Consider the following 18,493-nt stretch of genomic DNA (forward strand, 5'->3'; position numbering starts at 1 on the left):
CTGAGAGCCAGGGGGTGCAGCGCGCTGGGGGGGCAGAGAAGGGAAGCGCGCTAGCCGGGATCGAGTCCCATGGGGCGCGGCGGGGAGGGAACCTCCAGGGGCGCTCCCAGCCGGCGAGCCGCAGTTCCTGGCGGGGCACGCGCAGAGCCGCAGTGTCCCCGACAGGCGTTTAACGCGGACAGCCCGGGCTCCGGGGTGCGCCGCGCTAGGCCGCCGGCTGGGTCCTGAGCGGGGCGCTCGCGCTCTCCGTGGCGTCACGTGCGCGACTCCTGGCTGGGGAGATGCCCCCGAAAGGGAAAAGCGGCGGCAAAAGTGGGAAGGGTGAGGGCGGGCGGCGCCACCGGGTGGGAGGAAGGGGGGATGGAATGGGGGGACGGGCTGTAGCGCCCCGGGTGGGAAGGAAGGGAGGATGGATGAGGACGGGCCTGTAGCGCACCAGGATGGAGGAAGGGGGGATGGATGGGGGGGGGCGGTTGTAGCGCCCGGGTGGGAGGAGGGGATGATGGGGGACTGGCTGTAAGCGCCCACGTGGGAGGAAAGGGGGATGATGGGGGGAACGGGCTGTAGCGCCCGGGTAGGAGACATAGGGGGATGGACAGGGGGGGGTGGGGTTGTAGCGCCTCCGAGTGGAAGAAGGGGGGAGGATGGGGGGGCGGGCTGTAGCACCCGGGTGGGAGGAAAGGGGGGATGGATGGGGGGGACGGGCTGTAGCACCCCGAAGTGCGAGGATAGGGGGGATGGATGGGGGGCGGCGTAGCGCACCGCGGGTGGAGGAAGGGGATGGAGGGGAGGCGGGCTGTAGCGCCTTGGGTCGGAGGAAGGGGGGATGGATGGGGGGCAGGCTTTCACTTCCTGGGTCAGAGGAAAGGGGGGATGGATGGGGGGGGCTGTAGCGCCCCGGATCGGAGGAAGGGGGGATGGATGGGGGGCGGGCTGTAGCGCCCTGGGTCAGGGGAGAGATAGAGGGGGATGGGCAGTTGCCTTGATGGGGTGACCATAGTCCATTCTCCAGTCCAGGGCAGTCTGTGTCCTTGCCAGGCTTGCCCTGGTCTGTGGCAGTCCATGGTGCCACCCCAGGAGCCGAACCCAGCTAATGATGATCTGATTTGTTCCTAAGGAGGAGCTGCTGGCGGCGGGGGCAGTGCCGAGAAGCAGGCCCCGGCCCCGAAGGGTGGGGGCAGCTCTGTGAAGGTGAGTGTGGTGTGGAGGGGTGTCAAGGAGTCCCCGGGCGATGCTCTTGAACTGCTCTCCACCAAGCCAGTCAGGACTTTGGGGAGTCTCCTCTCTCTCAGAGCAGACTGTCTCCAGGGCAAGAAGCTCACACAGCTTCTCCTCCTCGGTCTCTCCTTGGAGCATTCAGCATTCTCTGCTCCTCCGTGTGCTTCCCACAGTGAGTCCACCCAGGCGGGGTCCTGGGGAAGCCACAGGGTCCTGTACCCCCACTTTGCAGTCAGACATGACTCTTAGCCAGCCAGTAAAACAGATTTTATTAGAATCATAGAATCAAAGAATATCAGAGTTGGAAGGGACCTCAGATCATCTAGTCCAACCCCTTGCTCAAAGCAGGACCAGCCCCCAGATCCCTCAATGATTGAACTCACAACCCTGGGTTTAGCAGGCCAATGCTCAAACACGGTCTGAAACAGAGCTTGTAGGTACAAAGAACCAGACCCCTCGGCCAGCTCCATTCTGGGGCCCAGCAACGCAGACCCCCACGTCTGCCCTCACACCTCATCCCCAGTCAGCTCCAAACTTAAACCCCCTCCAGCCCCTCCATCTTTGCTGAGTTCTTTTCCCGGGCCAAGAGGTCACCTGACCTCTTTGTTCTCCCACACCTTTAGCATCCCCTTGCAAGGGGGAGGGGGGTGACGGGCATGAGTGAGTGAGTGCAGGGGGCAGGGGCCGGTCCATTAGTTGCTAGGCAACAGAGGGTCAGCCAGAAACTGAGGCCCCCACACAGTATTCAGAGAAAACATTAAGAACAGTCCCACTTCATCACAAGAGATAGCAGGGCTATAGGCACATTTTGTCAGCTGCTGCCTTCAGCCAAGCACGAGGTGTGCACAGGTGGCACAAGTCTAGCTATGCGGGAAACCACAGGTTGTGGGTGCTGAGCCAGGGTCTGGGGTTTGATCTGGCTCTGGGGTTTAGGGGTTCCTGCTGGCCCACACAGCAGCAACCCCCGACTGCCCAGTAAAGTCCTAAGGGATGAAGGTGCCTCTCAGAGGCAGCTGCTAAGTGCAATCTGTCTTTGGGACTGGGTGCAGTGCTTGATACTGGGCCGCTGCCAAGCTGGTGTGCCACTTGCAGAAGCAGGAGGCATGGTGGGCAGAGGACTCACTCGCTCTGCCCTGGCTGCTGTTTGGGACAGCAATTGAATTGAATGTCCTGGGCTCGAGGTGGGGAGCCCTCCAATGGACTCAGTTTCACTGTGCTGAGAAACACGCTGACAGGAGCCTATTCAGTAACTTCTCCCTACTTTTGTATTCTAGGTTAGACACATCCTATGTGAAAAGCACAGCAAAATCATAGAGGCCATGGAGAAACTGAAGTCTGGAGTGCGCTTCAGTGAAGTAGCCTCACAGTACAGTGAAGATAAAGCCAGACAAGGGGTACATATCACTGATTGTCAGGCTTGTGCTGACAGCTCTTAGGTGGGCTTCCTGATGTCAGGGAGGCACCACTGACTAGTGTAGAGGTGGCCACACCGTGGCTTATGAGCCAAATGTGGCTTTTTTACAGTTAAAGTGTGGCTTGTGAAGCCCCCCCCCCCCCCCATTCTCCACCTACCAGACTGGGGCAGAGGGAATTCAGGGCTTCTGCCTGTGGCAGAGTTGTGGGGCTAGAGGCTTCTGCCCTACTGGGGGGCAGGGGAAGGTCTTGGGACTTCAGCCTTGCAGCGGGCACCTGCTGAGGCTGAAGCCCCGAGTACCAGCCAACACGCCCAGCTCTTGAACTTCTGAAGACTATCGTATGTGGCTCAAAGGGTCACTAAGTTTGGCCACCCCAATCTAGTCGTTAGCAGGAGAATGGGACTCTGGGAAATCTACCAGGTTCCATAGTACTTATCAGTGGTGTAGCATATAAATGAGGTTGCATTGGGAAGTCTCTTATGAACTTCCTGGATCTCCTGCTCTTCCCCCTTCCTTGAAATAAGAGTCTTTGTGTGGGCCATGTTTCTCCACCTGCCCCATCAATCTGGTTTTACAGGGAAATACTCTGTCGCAGAGGAGGATGTTACAGTATGCACTCAAAGTACTTCGACTCCACATTAATCTGATCCTCTCAGGAAACTCAATCCATATCCAGACCCCCTTGACAGAACACTATCTCTGGCTCTTTACTCCTAGGGGAATTCATCACCAAAAACTTAAAATTCTGTTCACAATATTTTAAAATTCTGCGTATTTTATTTGTCAAAAAAACACAATATAATCATGCCAGTTTCAATTATTTTAGTAATTTATTTCAAAATACCTGTCAGCAAGTATGTCTAGCAATACACAAAAACAATGAGGAGTCTGGTGGCACCTTAAAGACTAACATTTATTCGGGCATAAGCTTTCATGGGTAAAATATGTGTTGAAAATATTCTATTCAGTTAAAGTAGGCTTTCAGATCACCGCAGAAATGTATCGTGTGTGGAGTGGTGGGGCAGAAAGAAAGTCCCCGAGATGTTTTTATGGCTGACTTAGAACTTCCTCAGCTCTTGTCCCCTAGTGCCCCTCCTCTACTTATGCTACATTGATGACATCTTCATCATATGGCCCCACGGAAAGGAGGCACTTGAAAAATTCCACCTGGACTCCTCATTGTTTTTGTGGATACAGACTAATACGGCTACCCATCTGTATTCTAACAATACAGACCACAAAGATTCAGGTAATGTTTTTGATGCGGTTAAATAAGCTATAACCGCTCAAGGAAGCCATCTTGGAGTCATGGATAGTTTTCTGAAAACATCCGCTTGATATGCAGCAGCACTCAAAAAAGCTAACAATTTAGGACCCATTAGGAAAGGAATAGATAATAAGATAGTAAATATCATAATGCCACAATATAAATTCATGGTACGCCTAAACCTTGACTATTGCATGCAGTCCTGGTCACCCTGTCTTGAAAAAGATAATTAGAAATGGAAAAGGTCCAAACAACAAATATGATTAGGGGTATGAAACAGCTTTCATATGAAGAGAGATTAAAAAGACAGACTGTACATCTTAGAAAAGAGATACTCCTGGGGGAATTCTGCATGCTGCTCATGTGCAGAATTCATGTTCCCTGCGGATTTCTTTGCTTCCCCACAGAAAAATGACTTCTGATGGGGAAACAAAGGGAAGCCCACAAGAGTGGTCATGTACCCTTCCCTAGCAGCGCAGGCAGGTTGGTTCGGGTGCCTGGAGCAGCCAGTAGAGACGTAAATAACCACAGGGATGGGGTTGAAAGGCTGGGCAGTCACGTATGTGAGAGGGAGAGAGACACTCTGTCCCTCTTGCTCGCTATTGCAGCACGTTCAGTGTGGAGAGGCAGGGCTGTGGGGTGTTTCTGAGGAGGCAGGCATGGAGTAGAGCAGAATGTAGCTGCCTGTCTGCTTAGTGAATTGTTCTCATTGTCTTTGTGAATTCTCCCAGGGATATAAAACAGGTGCAAAAGTTTTAAGGCTCCTTTACATTGCCAGAGTGATGTAAAAGACAGTATGGCCTTATACATTTTTATGGTGCTTTAGTGACTAGAACTTGTCTAAATTTTTGGACTGAAAAAAATTCCTATCAAACTGTGCTCCATTAACTGTTTGGTACTTATCTTCCTGGAGATGGTCAGTAGCCAATATAAATTGTGAGTTTGTTTCCCCAGCCCTCACTTGCTCTTCAGTTGCCTATGATGTAACACTGACCATATGGCTGCATATATTTGTTGACTAATAACTAGAAATAAAGGGTTAAACCTGTCTACATTACTATGAGACAAAGGGGGTTTGGGGATTTCCTCCAGTGCTCCCCACTCCCGTTCTCCATCCATTGTATTGTAGTTTAAATAAATAACCAAAATAATTGAAACTAGCATGATTATATTGCATTATTTTGACAAAATGTACAGAATTTTAATTTTTTTGGTGCAGAATTTTTAATACTTTGGCACAGAATTCCCCCAGGAGTAAAGAGATAACTAAGGGGGGGACATGATAAAGGCCTATAAAATCATAAATGATATGGAGAAAGTGAGTAAGGAAGTATTAAATGCCCCTTCACCTAAGAAGTAGGGTCACCCTATGACATTAACGGATAGCAGGTTTAAAACAAAAGGAAGTACTTCTTGACACACTGCACAGGGTTGTGCCACTTGTTGCCAGGGGATGTGGTGAAGGCCATAACTAAATTTTAAAAAATAATTAGATAAGTTCATGGAGCATAGGTCCATCAGTGGCTGTTAGCCAAGACAGCCAGGGATGCACCCATTCTGTGGGTGTCCATAAGACTTTGATGCTGGGACTGGATGACGGGGGATGGATCGTTGATAATTGCTCTGTTCTGTTCATTTCCTTTGAAGCATCTGACATTGGCCACTGTTGGAAGACAGGATGCTGGGCTAGATGGACCATTGGTCTGACTCAGTTTGGCCATTCTTATGCTCTATTTTGTATAGGTTTTTATACTGCACACATTGCCACAGTATCTGATGATACTCTCATTCCACACACATCTGTGCAGTAGACAGCTGTAAAGTTTAAGGTTCCAAGCACTGAATGGAAAAAGGTTATTTGTTCTTAAAAACCCTGTTTGTTGGATTTTTCTCTCTGCTTTATAGAAATGTTATCCACTCTGTCTCACAGTGCAGCTCTGGGCATGTTTTGAAAGGGATTTTCAGACCTGGCCATTTTCATTGACTCTCTTTCAGGGAGACTTGGGCTGGATGACCAGAGGTTCTATGGTGGGACCTTTCCAGGAAGCAGCATTCGCCTTGGCAGTCAGCAGTATGGATAAGCCAGTGTACACAGACCCTCCTGTCAAAACGAAGTTTGGATACCACATAATTATGGTTGAAGGGAGAAAATAAAATACAAAAAAGAGTGAAGCTGACACTTACTGTTCTATACACTGACTAGGAACTTCCCATTAGATTTGTTGTGAGAGTTGTTAGGGTTGGTGATCTATAGGACTCAGGTTTGTATGTGCATGCTTGCAGCAGTTTGGCAATGGTGTCCACACCATTTCTTTTGGACAATTTTACCCCAGTTTACAGATTATAGACCTGGCAGGGTGGTAGCCAACAGAAAGAAGCTGTCGGTACCTAGCAAAGCACTTCAGGCAGTTATTGAAATCTCCTTTGTTGTGCGGGGCATGTGAGATTCTTACTTCATGAGAACTGGAGCAGTTGAGTAGCCCTTGCTTTTCCTGGGCTGCTGACATGGATGGGTTGGGAATAATATTAGTAGACTTCATATAAAATCCATGGAAAAAATCTCTTTGCAGTTGCAACTTTGGGTCCACGGAGAAAGCCATTTTACCAGCCTAGTTTGTCCAGGAAAATCCAGAAGTCTAATTCAGCCTCAGTTTGTAAACCTAGATTGTCTAAAGTAGTAAAGGTTTCCCTGCAGTGTATTTATCAGCTGTATGACAGTTGTGCTGTAGTTTCACATTCCATTTCCATGCAAGGGATTTGGCAAATCAGAGGCACCACAATGCAAACCAGTCAGATTGGAAGGAGATTTCACTGGGAGCAATTAGTGAACAAAGGAGCCCTGTCTCAGGCACTTCCCTGTGGATCCCAACCATTTCTCTCCAGGACAGAGGGGGAACATGATGACCCCTGCATTCATGCTGAGAATCCCCTCTTAGAAATTAAAAGCACTGGACTTTAAAGAGCCCATCATATTACTGCAGCTTTTCTTGCTGGGGGGAGTGCTTTGGATTTATTCTGAAAAGGAGGATTCTGAACTGGCTTTGTAAATGGTTTGCACTGAGAGGTACCATAAATACCCAAGTATAAATCAGCTTGAGAGATTTGTATTAAACACCCTTTGGATGAAGTGTCTGTGAGCCAGTGTTGCTATGATCACTAATTGGCCAGCTAAAGTGAGGCCCTACATTCTGTTTAATGGCATATATCTGTAAGGTGATAATTTTTGAAAACTATATCTGATCAATTCCAAGCATTAATAGGCAAAATCCTATTGATTTGTGTGAAAACCAGAAAATTTCAAGTCATGTCCACAGAGTGCCCATTTAGTACTGCAGGCAGAGGAAGCTCTCTGGCCCCCTCTGCTGCTGCCCACATACATGACAGGCAGCAGTCACTAGAGCATGACACACTTAATTGCTTATGTAGATAAAGCTGTGTACCCTTTCCCCCAACTCCCATCAATCCCCTTCAGACCCTCCAGAGTGCACCCCCCCCCCCATCTGCATTGCACTTAGAGCTCAGCCTCCAGGAGCAATTAAATGTGCAACCCTCTTGTAACACATTTGTAATCTGTTTCCTGTCTCTTGAATCTAATATATAGGAGTACTTTGTTAGTGTGTTGGCTGTTGCTTTAGCAACGTGCAAATGAGAAGCCAACCATGTAGATGTTGGTGCTGAAAATAGAAGCATGTTTAAAGTTGTCAGTTTGGCCTTACTTTCAGAAAGGCTTTGTGCATTACTGGAAGCAAGGGCTTAGGCATAGGAGCAGGAGCTGTGAAAGGAGGGAAGACTGCCTTTCCAAAGGTTACATGTAGCAAAATGTTAAGACCCAGACAGTGTATCTTCCCCAACGTTGGTTTCTCAGGGGGAAATGAAATCTGGCCTCCCCTAAATTCAACCCCCAGAGACTCCACCACCAGCACTGTTCTTAAGAATAGAATAAGTCAGCACCTTTTGCATTCAGTGTGACCTATTCCAGAGGGGAAGTAATCTCATGGCCCCACCTCCCCACTGATTAGTTTACAAAATATTTCACTTGGGTGCTCAAGCTAGGAGGCCTAGCTGCGTACATGCCTAAGGGTCCTTGCTCTTCACATCAGTAATGTTGTGAAGTAGTATGGCCACAGTGCTTCTCACTAAGGTCATTTTCAGTGAGACAGGTGGTTCAGAAGTGAGTAACATCACAAATTAACATAAAAACCATACAACTATAGTTAACCAAGCTTAACTGAACATGATGCTGAAATGCTGTGAAAAGCAGGCCAGCTCAGTTTTGAGTGGTCACTGCAGTGACAGGAGCCCTTTGCATCTAGTTTGGCCTTTGAACTAGTTCTAATAGGGCAGATAGTAGCTGTTGATTGGAGTATCTTTCACTCCAAGAGATTTTTCAGCTGTTGAAGAACCATCTCTACAACTAAGTGTTCTGCAGTGGACCTGGGGAACACTTGCTGCCTCACTGTCTTGTCACCATTACCTCAGCAGAATATGTGACTAGAGCAAAGCCACTGAAGAATGGGAAGGACAGAGGGTGGGGAGAGTTTTGGCAACTGGAGCAGGGGTGTGATGGAAGCACATCAGGTGCCTATGGAAGAGTTTGGCAATTGGAAGCAGAGAAGTTTGGTTACTGTACTTCTGCTCCATGGTGCTTCTGACTCCTGTGTCCCACGCCACACTGAACCTTCTCCATAATAAGGGAGAGTGACCCTTTGCAATATGGGACATCATTTTCCTCACACTGGCATCTCTGCATTGCCCCTTGATGTCCCTTCACTCCTTAGCACAAAGGAAATAAACCAAGCATAGCTGGGCAGAGATGGCCTGGAGTGGTAGGAGAGTACCCGAGTGGAACAGTGCAATTTATTGTTGTCAGGACACAGTAGCCCTGCTCACCGCTTAAATGGCATTGTAGTAGTCATCTTGGATTGCGTGGACTAGATACAGCCATCTCAAGCCAGAAGGGCATGGATGAGTGAGAGGTAGCTAGCACCTGCCCCCGCAACCACAGGCCAGATGTTGATTTCAAACCCCCACCTGTAACTTCCATTGACGGCACAGGAATTGTCCACATGTCCCAGGGCAGAATTTGGGTCACATTATCTGAGATGAGTTAGATAAGCACATAAGTACTACGATACAGTGGACTAACTGTGCCGCTAGCTGGCTCTGCCACTGCTTTATGTAGCTATGACAAGCTATTTGTGCACCTGCAAGAACCAGGATGGTTATACTTACCACAGCCATGCAGGAAGCAGGGCTGTACAGCAGTGGTTCTCCACCAGGGATACACAGACCCCTGGAGGTACACAGGTCTTCCAGCACATATATCAACTCATATCTAGATATTTGCCTAGTTTTACAACAGGCTACAAAAGACGCACTAGCAAAATCAGTACAAACAAATTTCATATAGACAATGACTTGTTTATACTGCTCTATATACTATACACTGAAATGTAAGTACAATATTTATATTCCAATTACTTTGTTTTATAATTATATGGTGGAAATGAGAAAATCAGCAATTTTTCAGTAGCACCATTCTGTGGCACTTTAGTCTTTTTATGTCTGATTTTGTAAGGAAGTACTTTTTAAGTGAGGTGAAACTGAGGGGTTACGCAAGACAAATCAGATTCCTGAAAAAGGTACAGTAGTCTGGAAAGGTTGAAAGCCACTGCTGTGTAGCACTTTTTAGGAAACCAAGACATCCAGAACCCAGCTAAATTTCCTTGTCAATACTCCAGAGTCAGAAACTTGTTCAGACTGGAAATAAGGTGTAATTTTTAGCTATTGGAACAATTTAGCAAGGGTCATGGATTCTCCATCACTGACAATATTTAAATCAACATTGGATGTTTTTTCTAGATCTGCTTTAGGAATTATTTTGGGGAAGGTCTATGGCCTGTGTTACACAGAAGATCAGAACAGATAATCATAATGGTCCCTTCTGGCCCTGGAATCTATGAAACTGGCAACCAGGCTTAGGACATCTTTGTGCCTAATTTTCAGAGACTCTGATCATCAAGATGCATGGCTGCTCACTACCTCTAGCAAAAGGTCACAGACTTTTTGTCTCACAGCACAAGATAAGTACAAACATGGTCCACACAAGTGAAATTTAAGTTAATTCCTGCTTGGATGTTGGACTGGTCTGTCTAAGTAAAGGCTGAAAACTGGGCTATGGCCCATGCCCAAGTAAATGTGTTAGTCTCTAAGGTGACACAAGGACTCCTTGTTTTTATTCAGTAAACATATGAATTACTTCAGTAACTGTGCTCAGGCATATACTCCCCTTAAAGTGGTATGGGGAGAAGGCACATCTGATTTTCGAAACAGACTGCAAGGGTGCACAGCAGCCAGGAGGCTGCTTCTCATTTGAGCCTCTTATGGGAGGGGACATGCTGATTGTTGCCTAGTCCCACATTTGAATTCACATCAGAGCATGAGCCTAACCCTAGAAAGAGATATAGCTTAGTTACAACAAATGTTGTGTATTTTGGCTACAAGGATTTAGGAAAAGAACCTTTGTCCCACATTGCCCTTCCCCAACAGCTAGAGAGGTAGTCGTAGGATGAGGCAGCATCTACCAAGACAGTGTACCAGCCTGCTCTCACCACTAGATACTCCCAGCTTGGCAGGAAAGACAAGTTAAATCCACAGCAGTAGTTGGATGGGTTGAAGCTACTCCTGACTGTTCCGCAAGTGTCTGTGCCAAGATGAACAGTTCAGTAATCCCTCCACAGGAAGTCTGGGGCAAATACACAGCACTCCTAGCATAGTTAATGAGACATAACATCAAGGACACGAGTAGCAATGGGTACCATAAAACCCTTGTACTAGTCCAGTTCAGGGGCCCAGCAGTAAGTTTCCCAGCATTAAGTCAGATGACCACATGCTTCAATGACCGACATAGGCTGCAACTGTGAGCCAAAAACAGTTTTCCATGCTTTAGTAATCAAGCCTCCCTCTTCAGTTGGTCTATGGAGGAACAAAAATGTATTGACCAAACTTGAAGGCAAAAGCATAAAATGCATAAGCAAGTTAATATATTGCAAATAAAACAGACATGAAGTATAGAAAGTAGTAGTTTTTTTTAAACTTTTAACATTTTTCTAAACATACAATTAGTGTGACTTTTTGCCTTTGTGAACTGCATGCAAAATGAAGACCCTTCTCTCCAGCACCCAAGTGCTAGTTACAAATTGCTCTTGAAACAATACCTTGCTCACAGAGATGCAGTTGTAAAATTTGCTCTATTCTCTTAAAAAAAAAAAAAAAAATACTGAGTATGGTTACCTCCCAAGTCTCTCATGTAGTTTTAGTCTCACTTCACTGTAGCTTCTGTCAGTGCCAGCCTTTTAAAAAGTCAAATCTTGTCCATTATCTAAGTCAATTCTTTAGCTTAGATCAAAGTTTTGTTTTGGGTCCTTCCCCTCAGAAAAAGTGAGATTGGGTTTGTGATTGTTCTTTTGGGAATTGACTTGTAACCAAAATCTTCACTTCTGCGATAGTTGTTTATACAAATTTAAGGTTATAAGCATAACTTCAGGATCTCCATTTTTTATGTCAAGAGCTTGCAGGAAACAGTTCAATGCATCTTGTAGTTTTCCATTATCTTTCAGTTTCTTCCCACATTCTATCAGGGCATCATAATTATCTGGTGCATGAAGAGAATCCACAGTAGTCTGATAATCTTTCTGGCCTGCATTCTCCTTTGAAAAGCAGTCCATTTGCTCACCAGATAGCAGCTCAGGATCACCAGTAGATTCCTCTTGAGGCTCTTCCTCAATTTCATCTGCCTCAGATACAACAGACTCTGTATCATCTAAATAACTGGTTGTACCTTCTGTATCAAGTGTTTCTCCAATAGGTTCTTCCTCAGGCTCCACAGACTCCACACTATGCTCTTCAGCTTCTTCTACCATGAGTAGTTCTTGCACCTCATCACTATCCTGTGTTTGGCTAAGAGCTTCTTCGGTTTCTTCAATATCCTCAACCTGGTCCAACACTACATTAATAAGAGATCTTCTAGAAGCTGTAGACCTGTTTCCTCTTGGAGAAAAAATGGAGTCTACCATAGATTTATCACATTTAGGAGTGGATGAAGTAATCCCCATCAGAGATGGACACAGAGGGCTGTTTAAAGGTGAGAACTTTTTTTCAAGCAGATTTTCATCCAAAATCATGACTGAATTATCTTCATCTTCACTATCAGAAACAATTCTCCGAGCCCTCTTCTTTTTGCCAATAGGCATGTCATCACCACTTTCTGTCAAGGCTTCACTCATTGGTATAGGGTCATTTAGATTATCCATGGCTATGTTACAGGAATTCCCAAAGTCATCATCATGTTCTCTTACCCAAGAATTCATTGCAGAACTGCCACAGTTTCCTACTTGGAGATGAAAGCCTGTGTTTTCTGTGTACTCCAGTAATTTTCCCCTTTTTGAGACGTCTTGCTGTCCATCTTCAGAGTCTTCCAAAACAAGATTGAAGTCAGCCTGATACTGAGAAGATGCAACAGATGTAGCCTCCAAGCTGGCTTCACTCACATGAGACTTCTGGAGTCCACTAGGGAATTCTGACATGACATTCAATAGACTTTTGGATGCTACTGGAGAAGCTATCTGAGGATTTTCATTCCCATCATCTTCTGGGTTAGTTAGAGGATCATGAGTTTGAAGTGACGTTTCTGCATTTCTGTATCTTTTAGGATCAGCAATGACAGATCCATTAAACGAAGGCTGTGAAAACAGTGAAGAGGTAATTTGGACATTGTTTATGCTATGTGAGAAATGGGAGTGTCTTCTTGATTCAGGACTATGACTCTCTTTGTTAGCAAATGAGTGAACTCCAAGGGAAGATGGTATAAAATTTGGATCAAGTTTTTGTTCAGCTTCATGTATATTGGATTGTTGCAATACCTTACTGCTTGTAAGTAATTCATTAACATCCATATTAGATGCATCCTGTGCTGGCTTCTCTTCCCCTGAATCCACGATAACCAAACTTGTCATTCTAGCACTGACATTAGCAACATCTTCATCCTCTGTAAGATCAACAGCTTCATCATTTGAAGATTCAACTAATACAGGTGGTGAAATAAAGTGATTTGCGTTAAACTCTGGTGATTTCTTTTTTGGTTGGGAAGACGATACTGGTTGTCTCAGCCATGCTCCCTCAGTATCACTTCTGATTCTTCCCATCAATTGGTCTTTGAGCTGAGATTCTAACTGGACCAGCTCTTGGGCCTTCTGTACCCTTTGTTTAATATACTGATGAGCTTCTTCATTCTCAGCCTGTTCTTCTTGAGCTATTTCTCGTGTATACATTAAGTCATGATCTGAAATGCCAAACATTTCCAGTGAATGCAGATAAGCAATATGTTCATCCAGTTCTAAGTCAGTCTTTCTTTGAGTGGCATGCAAGGACTGCAGCTGAATCTGCGTTGCAGAGGTTCGAGTATCTCCTAATATAAAGAGCTCCCTTAATTCCTGTTTAGTGAAATACCTAAATGGGTTCTTTTTGTCACCAGTAGTTTGTCTTATTAGTGAATCCTTGAAGACTTGTCGCCTATATATTTTTTCTTCCACTGTACCACAGGTAATCAGCCTATAAATCACTACATTTTCTTTTTGTCCAATCCTATAAGCTCTGTCCACAGCTTGGGCATCAGTAGCTGGATTCCAACTGGGATCAAAGATCACCACTCTGCTAGCTGCTGTTAAGGTTATGCCAACACCACCTACTTGTGTAGTAAGCAAAAAGACAGAGTAATCCTTATTACTCTGAAACACACCAATCCTCCTCTCCCTTTCCACTAAGTGTGTCACCGTTCCATCAATACGCATGGTCCTAAAATTTCTGTGAGTTAAAATGCGCTCTAAGATATCCAGCATTTTTCTTGATTGAGAAAATACCAAAGTTCTGTGCCCCTCCTCTTGCAGCCTTTCTAGCAGTCCCATGAGGAATAGCAATTTCCCAGACTCCTGAATCAGAATCTCATCAGAGAGATGATCAATTTTGTTAGCTCCTGAAAATGCATCCCCTTCATTATCATCCTGCTCAGAGTAACCACCTCCTTCCAAGCCAAGCTGGCTACATGCTCGTGCTGACAATAACCTGGGGTGATCACATAGTTTCTTTAAGACATTCAACTCAGCCAAAGGTGACCGCGTTGTCATTAACACCTCCTTCACATGATCCAAAGAGAGAAAGTTTCTGTATATTTCTTCTTGAACTGGTGCTAAATACACCCACACAATGAAGTCATTTTTCCTGGTAAGAGAAGGCATCACAGGAGCAATGTTCTTACTCTGATCTTCAGGAAGATGAGTTTTCACTTCATCAGACTTGTACTTCTTTTGTATGTCATCTTTAGTTCTTCGAAGAAAGTGTGGTTTTATAATGGTCATTAGATTTTCAGAGATCTTAAGACCAAGTGCTTTCTCTCCTGGAGTCGCATCTTTTTCCCTTGCCCTTGTAATAGGATTCTCATATTCCATTTTAAAGGTCTTCGCGGTTCCTAGGAGGGCCCCCTGACATGCAAAGTCAAACAAGGACCACATCTCACGCAGATTATTTTGGACTGGTGTCCCTGTGAGGAGGATGCGATTTTTTGCAGGAATAGCATATACAGATTTAGTGGTTTTAGCAGATGGGGACTTAATTTTGTGGGCTTCATCAAGAATGATATAGTCCCAGACAAACTCTCGTCCACTAAGGCTAGAAAGCTGCTGCCAGTTATTGATCAGCATTTGATATGTTGTGATCACTATGCCATTCTTTCTTTGGATTCTCTCTAGTTTTCTGTTACGCTCAGTCCTGCTGGTGCCATGAAAGTCTTTCACCCTCAGTCCTGGAGTCCACTTGGCAAACTCTCTCATCCAGTTGCTTACAAGGGTGGTTGGCATGACTAGCAGTACAAACTGTATGAATTCAGCATCAAACATCCCAGAAAGGAATGCAATGATCTGGATAGTCTTTCCCAAACCCATGTCATCTGCCAATATACCTCCTTGCCTTCCGTCACGGTAGAGGCTGTATAGGAAGGCGACACCTTCTCTCTGATACTCAAAGAGTTTGTTGTGCATCTCTCCATAGATCATTAGACCACTGTTACATACATCCACAAATCCCTCCTCTTCCTCTGTGGCAAGTGCCAGCTCTGCAAGGGTTTCCTCAAGCCTTTTGATTCTGCTCTTCAGCTTTTCACTGGGATGAATTTCATTTGCAAGATTGAAGAGTTTAAGAGACTCTTCCAGATTTCCATTTCTGGCTGCTTCTTTTGCCTGAGTCACATACCTGTAGAACACAAAACAAAAGAGCAGTGTTTGCAGGAGTCAAACAATTAAAACAAACATGCACAAGTCTATTTGTTTTAACATTATTAAGTCTGATGTTTGTACAGCACTTTGAATATATTAACTGTCCAAGAACTGTTATAGCAGAACAGCTGCTCTGCCATAGTTAAGGTGAAGACCAGCTTTCTGTTTAGAAACTTGACTGCTCTAAGTGTTCTAAACGCCATACAGTTAATCAGATTGCCTTGAAATTTTCCTCACTGGGGGCAAAGGATATAGTCGGTGATCCAAATTTTGGAGCATTTGACCCAGAGGTTGCAAAGGAAAAATAAAAATAAAACAGCTTTTTTTTTTTTTTGAAGCTGACACAATCTGGCAACTTTTTTTGCTCACAGATAGAGATCAAACCAGGGCTCTGATTATCACACCAGGATCAAAAACACTTGGGTGCCATGTGCTCTGTTGGGGTACTCTCAACAGCCCTTTGACTCATAGGTCAGAAGGGACCAATATGATCATCTAGTCTGACCTCCTGAACAAAGCAGGCCACAGAACCCTACCCATCCACTTCTATAACAACCCCTAACCTATGTCCGAGTTATTAAAGTCTTCAAACTGAGTTTGAAGACCTCAAGCTGCAGAGAACGCTTTTATTATAAGGATGCAAATGTTTGGGAGCAGGGGGCTATGCTGCCTGCAAGCATGCCTAGATGTGGAATGCCCATTGATTCCCTGTAGCTGCTCTTTGCTTTCCACAAGCCACAGAAACCCCATGGCTTCCAGAGTGAAGCACCCCCACCCCCACCTTCCCAGGTGAGCTGCATGTGCAAGATGGCTCTGAGGTAGCTGCTGTGGCAGATGTGGTGTAGGTTTCAGTGTGTTTCCCTGTAGCTTGCTCGTTTGCTTTCACAAGCCACAGAACCCATGCTCCAGAGTGAAGCACCCCACCCCACCCTTCCAGGTGAGCTGCATGGCAAGATGGCTCTGAGAGTAGCTGCTGTGCAGATTGATGTAGGTTCAGTGTTATTTCCCTGTAGCTGCTCTTTGCTTCACAAGTCACAGAAACCCCATGGCTTCCACAGTGAAGCAACCCCACCCCACCCCTTCCCAGGTGGAGCCACGTGCAGCCCCCTTCCACTGTGAGCCGGTGTGTGGGAAACTCACCATCTCTATCTGCAGCTGCGGCCTCTCTGTGCTACGCTCAGAATGTGAATGATGCTACAAAACTCTTAAAAACAATGCAGGCTCTGGTATTAACAGTTTATCTCTCTGTGTTTTTTTAAAGTGACCTTGAATACTGCTCCATCAGTGCAGACTTCTGAAAGACTGCAAGCTAAGAAAAATACCAAGAAGACTAGGAAGAGATGGTGAAGCAGTATGAATCTGTATTCCACAGAAATAAAAAGTTGCAAGACTGGAGGGATAAGGAAACCGAAAAAGGAACAGGCTGCCAAGAAAGGAATTGGACTACCAGAGAAGCACAGATCGGCAGGGATGACTTAAAAAAAAGTGGAAAAAAAAGCCTCTCATTTCGTTTCATGTATTATTTTACTTCATATAATGAATAATAAAATTATATACATTGCATCAATATGCTGTTATTGGTTATTAATGACTGCCGTTTCACATGTGTGGGTCCCTGCCACTCCTGGGGGTGTGCACACGTGTTGGTTCCAGCTGCTCCCTGCAGGGTTAAGCCCTGAAACTGCAGGCAGCAGTGGACATGGGGTGGCTGAAGCAGGGCAGGGCTGCACTGGAAGTAGGGTCTGGCTGCAGGCAGGGAAAGGGATGTGGGGCTGTTGAGCAAGGGGTGTGGGCGTGGCTGGCTCAGGCAGTGGGTGCAGCAGGGGTTGACTGGAAACAGGGGGTGTGGGCTGCAGTGTGCAGAGCTGGTGCGGGTCAGCAGTGTGTGGGGGGCTGGCTGGCTTGGCAGGGCTGCAGGGTTGGCTGGAGACAGGACAGGGTGTTGGCAGAGGTGGCTGTGGGCACGGGATGCAGAGCTGGCGCAGGCAGGGGGGGCCAGACTGGTGTGGGCAGGTCATGGGGTGCAGCGAAGGCAGTGGACCCAGCCCTTTAAGTAGCCCCAAACCCCCTTCTACTCGGGGACCTTTTTAATAGCCGCGGGAGCGCTGGAGAATGCAAGAGGGGCGGGGCTCGGCGCTATTTGAGACCGGGGTGGCAGAGGCAGCTGGAGCCCCAGGAACTTTTATAATACCCCCTCACTGCCCAGGGCCGGGGGGCTTTTAAAGGCCCAGAGGCTCCAGCCGGGAGAGCGGGCTTGCGCGCTCCAGCCGGAGCCCGGCGCTTGCCGCGCTCTGGCCGAGCTCCAGACGGAGAGTGGGGCTTGCCGTGCTCCGCGGAGCCGCCGGCCTTGCCGCTCTCCCGCCGGAGCGCGGCAAGCCCCCGCGACTCCGCTCTCCCGGCTGGAGCCCCGGTCACGAGCGCGGCAAGCCCCGACTCCGCTCTCGGCTGGAGCCCCGCGTCAGAGCGCGGCAAGCTCCGCCGACTCCGCTCTCCTGGCCGGACGCGACAAAGCCCGCCGCCCCACTCTCATGGCTGGAGCCCCGGCCGAGCGCCAAAGCCCCGGCCCGGCGTAGCTGTAGCTGGGAGAGCGGGGCATACCGCACTCCGCCGGCGCTTCACTCAAAGGAGCGGGACCATGGAGCAGACCACGAGCCGGGGACGGGGTAAAGTTTAAGTAACAAAAAAAAATTAAACAGATGCCTAGGTGCGGGGCCCTCTTGGCGGGGTCGATTCCCTGGCAGCACGGTTGTTGGAACAGGAAGCGGAATGACCCGCACCCTTCCGTCCCTTTTCCCACAACCCACAGCGACAAAATGGACAGGTGCTCTGTGGGATAGCTGCCCACAATGCACCACTCATCAACAGCGCTGCAAACTGTGCAGTGTGGACACACTGCAGCGCTGGCTGTACACAGCTGTAGGAAGCAGCAGCTGTACACTACCAGCGCTGCAAACTGCCAGTGTACCACAGACCTATATCTGGGGATTGAAGGTTCCCCATGATCACACATTTCCCTTTGTGTTTACTTCATTAAAACATTAAAGAGGTCTCTATCCCTATCCAAATCAGATCTCCGGCAGTCGTAGCACACGCCAAGCATATCTCAGGGTGAGGCTCTAGTAGCTTCTTTCCCAGTGTGATTTTTGCCCAGACAAACTCTGTCTTATCCCATTCCATCCACTTCTATTTCTTTACAGCTTAAACCTCTCATTGATGTACAATGCTACTTCACCCCTTTGCCTTTCTTTCTGTCTTTCCTAAAGCAATAG

The 18,493-nt window shown here is 46.9% G+C and overlaps 2 protein-coding genes across 2 annotated transcripts; one reads left to right on the top strand and one right to left on the bottom strand.

Moving 5' to 3' along the window:
* The first annotated feature begins 213 nt into the window (after nucleotides 1–213).
* Nucleotides 214–6,072, top strand: PIN4 (peptidylprolyl cis/trans isomerase, NIMA-interacting 4). The gene is made up of 4 exons (XM_032773784.2): nucleotides 214–321; nucleotides 1,118–1,191; nucleotides 2,493–2,612; nucleotides 5,896–6,072. The coding sequence occupies exons 1-4, from the start codon at nucleotides 282–284 to the stop codon at nucleotides 6,052–6,054; spliced, it is 393 nt and encodes a 130-aa protein (XP_032629675.1). The 5' UTR covers nucleotides 214–281; the 3' UTR covers nucleotides 6,055–6,072.
* A 5,225-nt stretch (nucleotides 6,073–11,297) lies between these two features.
* On the bottom strand, nucleotides 11,298–15,238 carry ERCC6L (ERCC excision repair 6 like, spindle assembly checkpoint helicase). Its single transcript, XM_075068695.1, has one exon. It carries the CDS (start codon nucleotides 15,003–15,005, stop codon nucleotides 11,394–11,396), a length of 3,612 nt encoding a protein of 1,203 aa, XP_074924796.1. The 5' UTR covers nucleotides 15,006–15,238; the 3' UTR covers nucleotides 11,298–11,393.
* Nucleotides 15,239–18,493: the final 3,255 nt, after the last annotated feature.

The sequence above is a fragment of the Chelonoidis abingdonii genome, chromosome 8, assembly GCF_003597395.2.
Source record: "Chelonoidis abingdonii isolate Lonesome George chromosome 8, CheloAbing_2.0, whole genome shotgun sequence".
In the NCBI taxonomy this organism is placed as follows: Eukaryota; Metazoa; Chordata; order Testudines; family Testudinidae; genus Chelonoidis; species Chelonoidis abingdonii.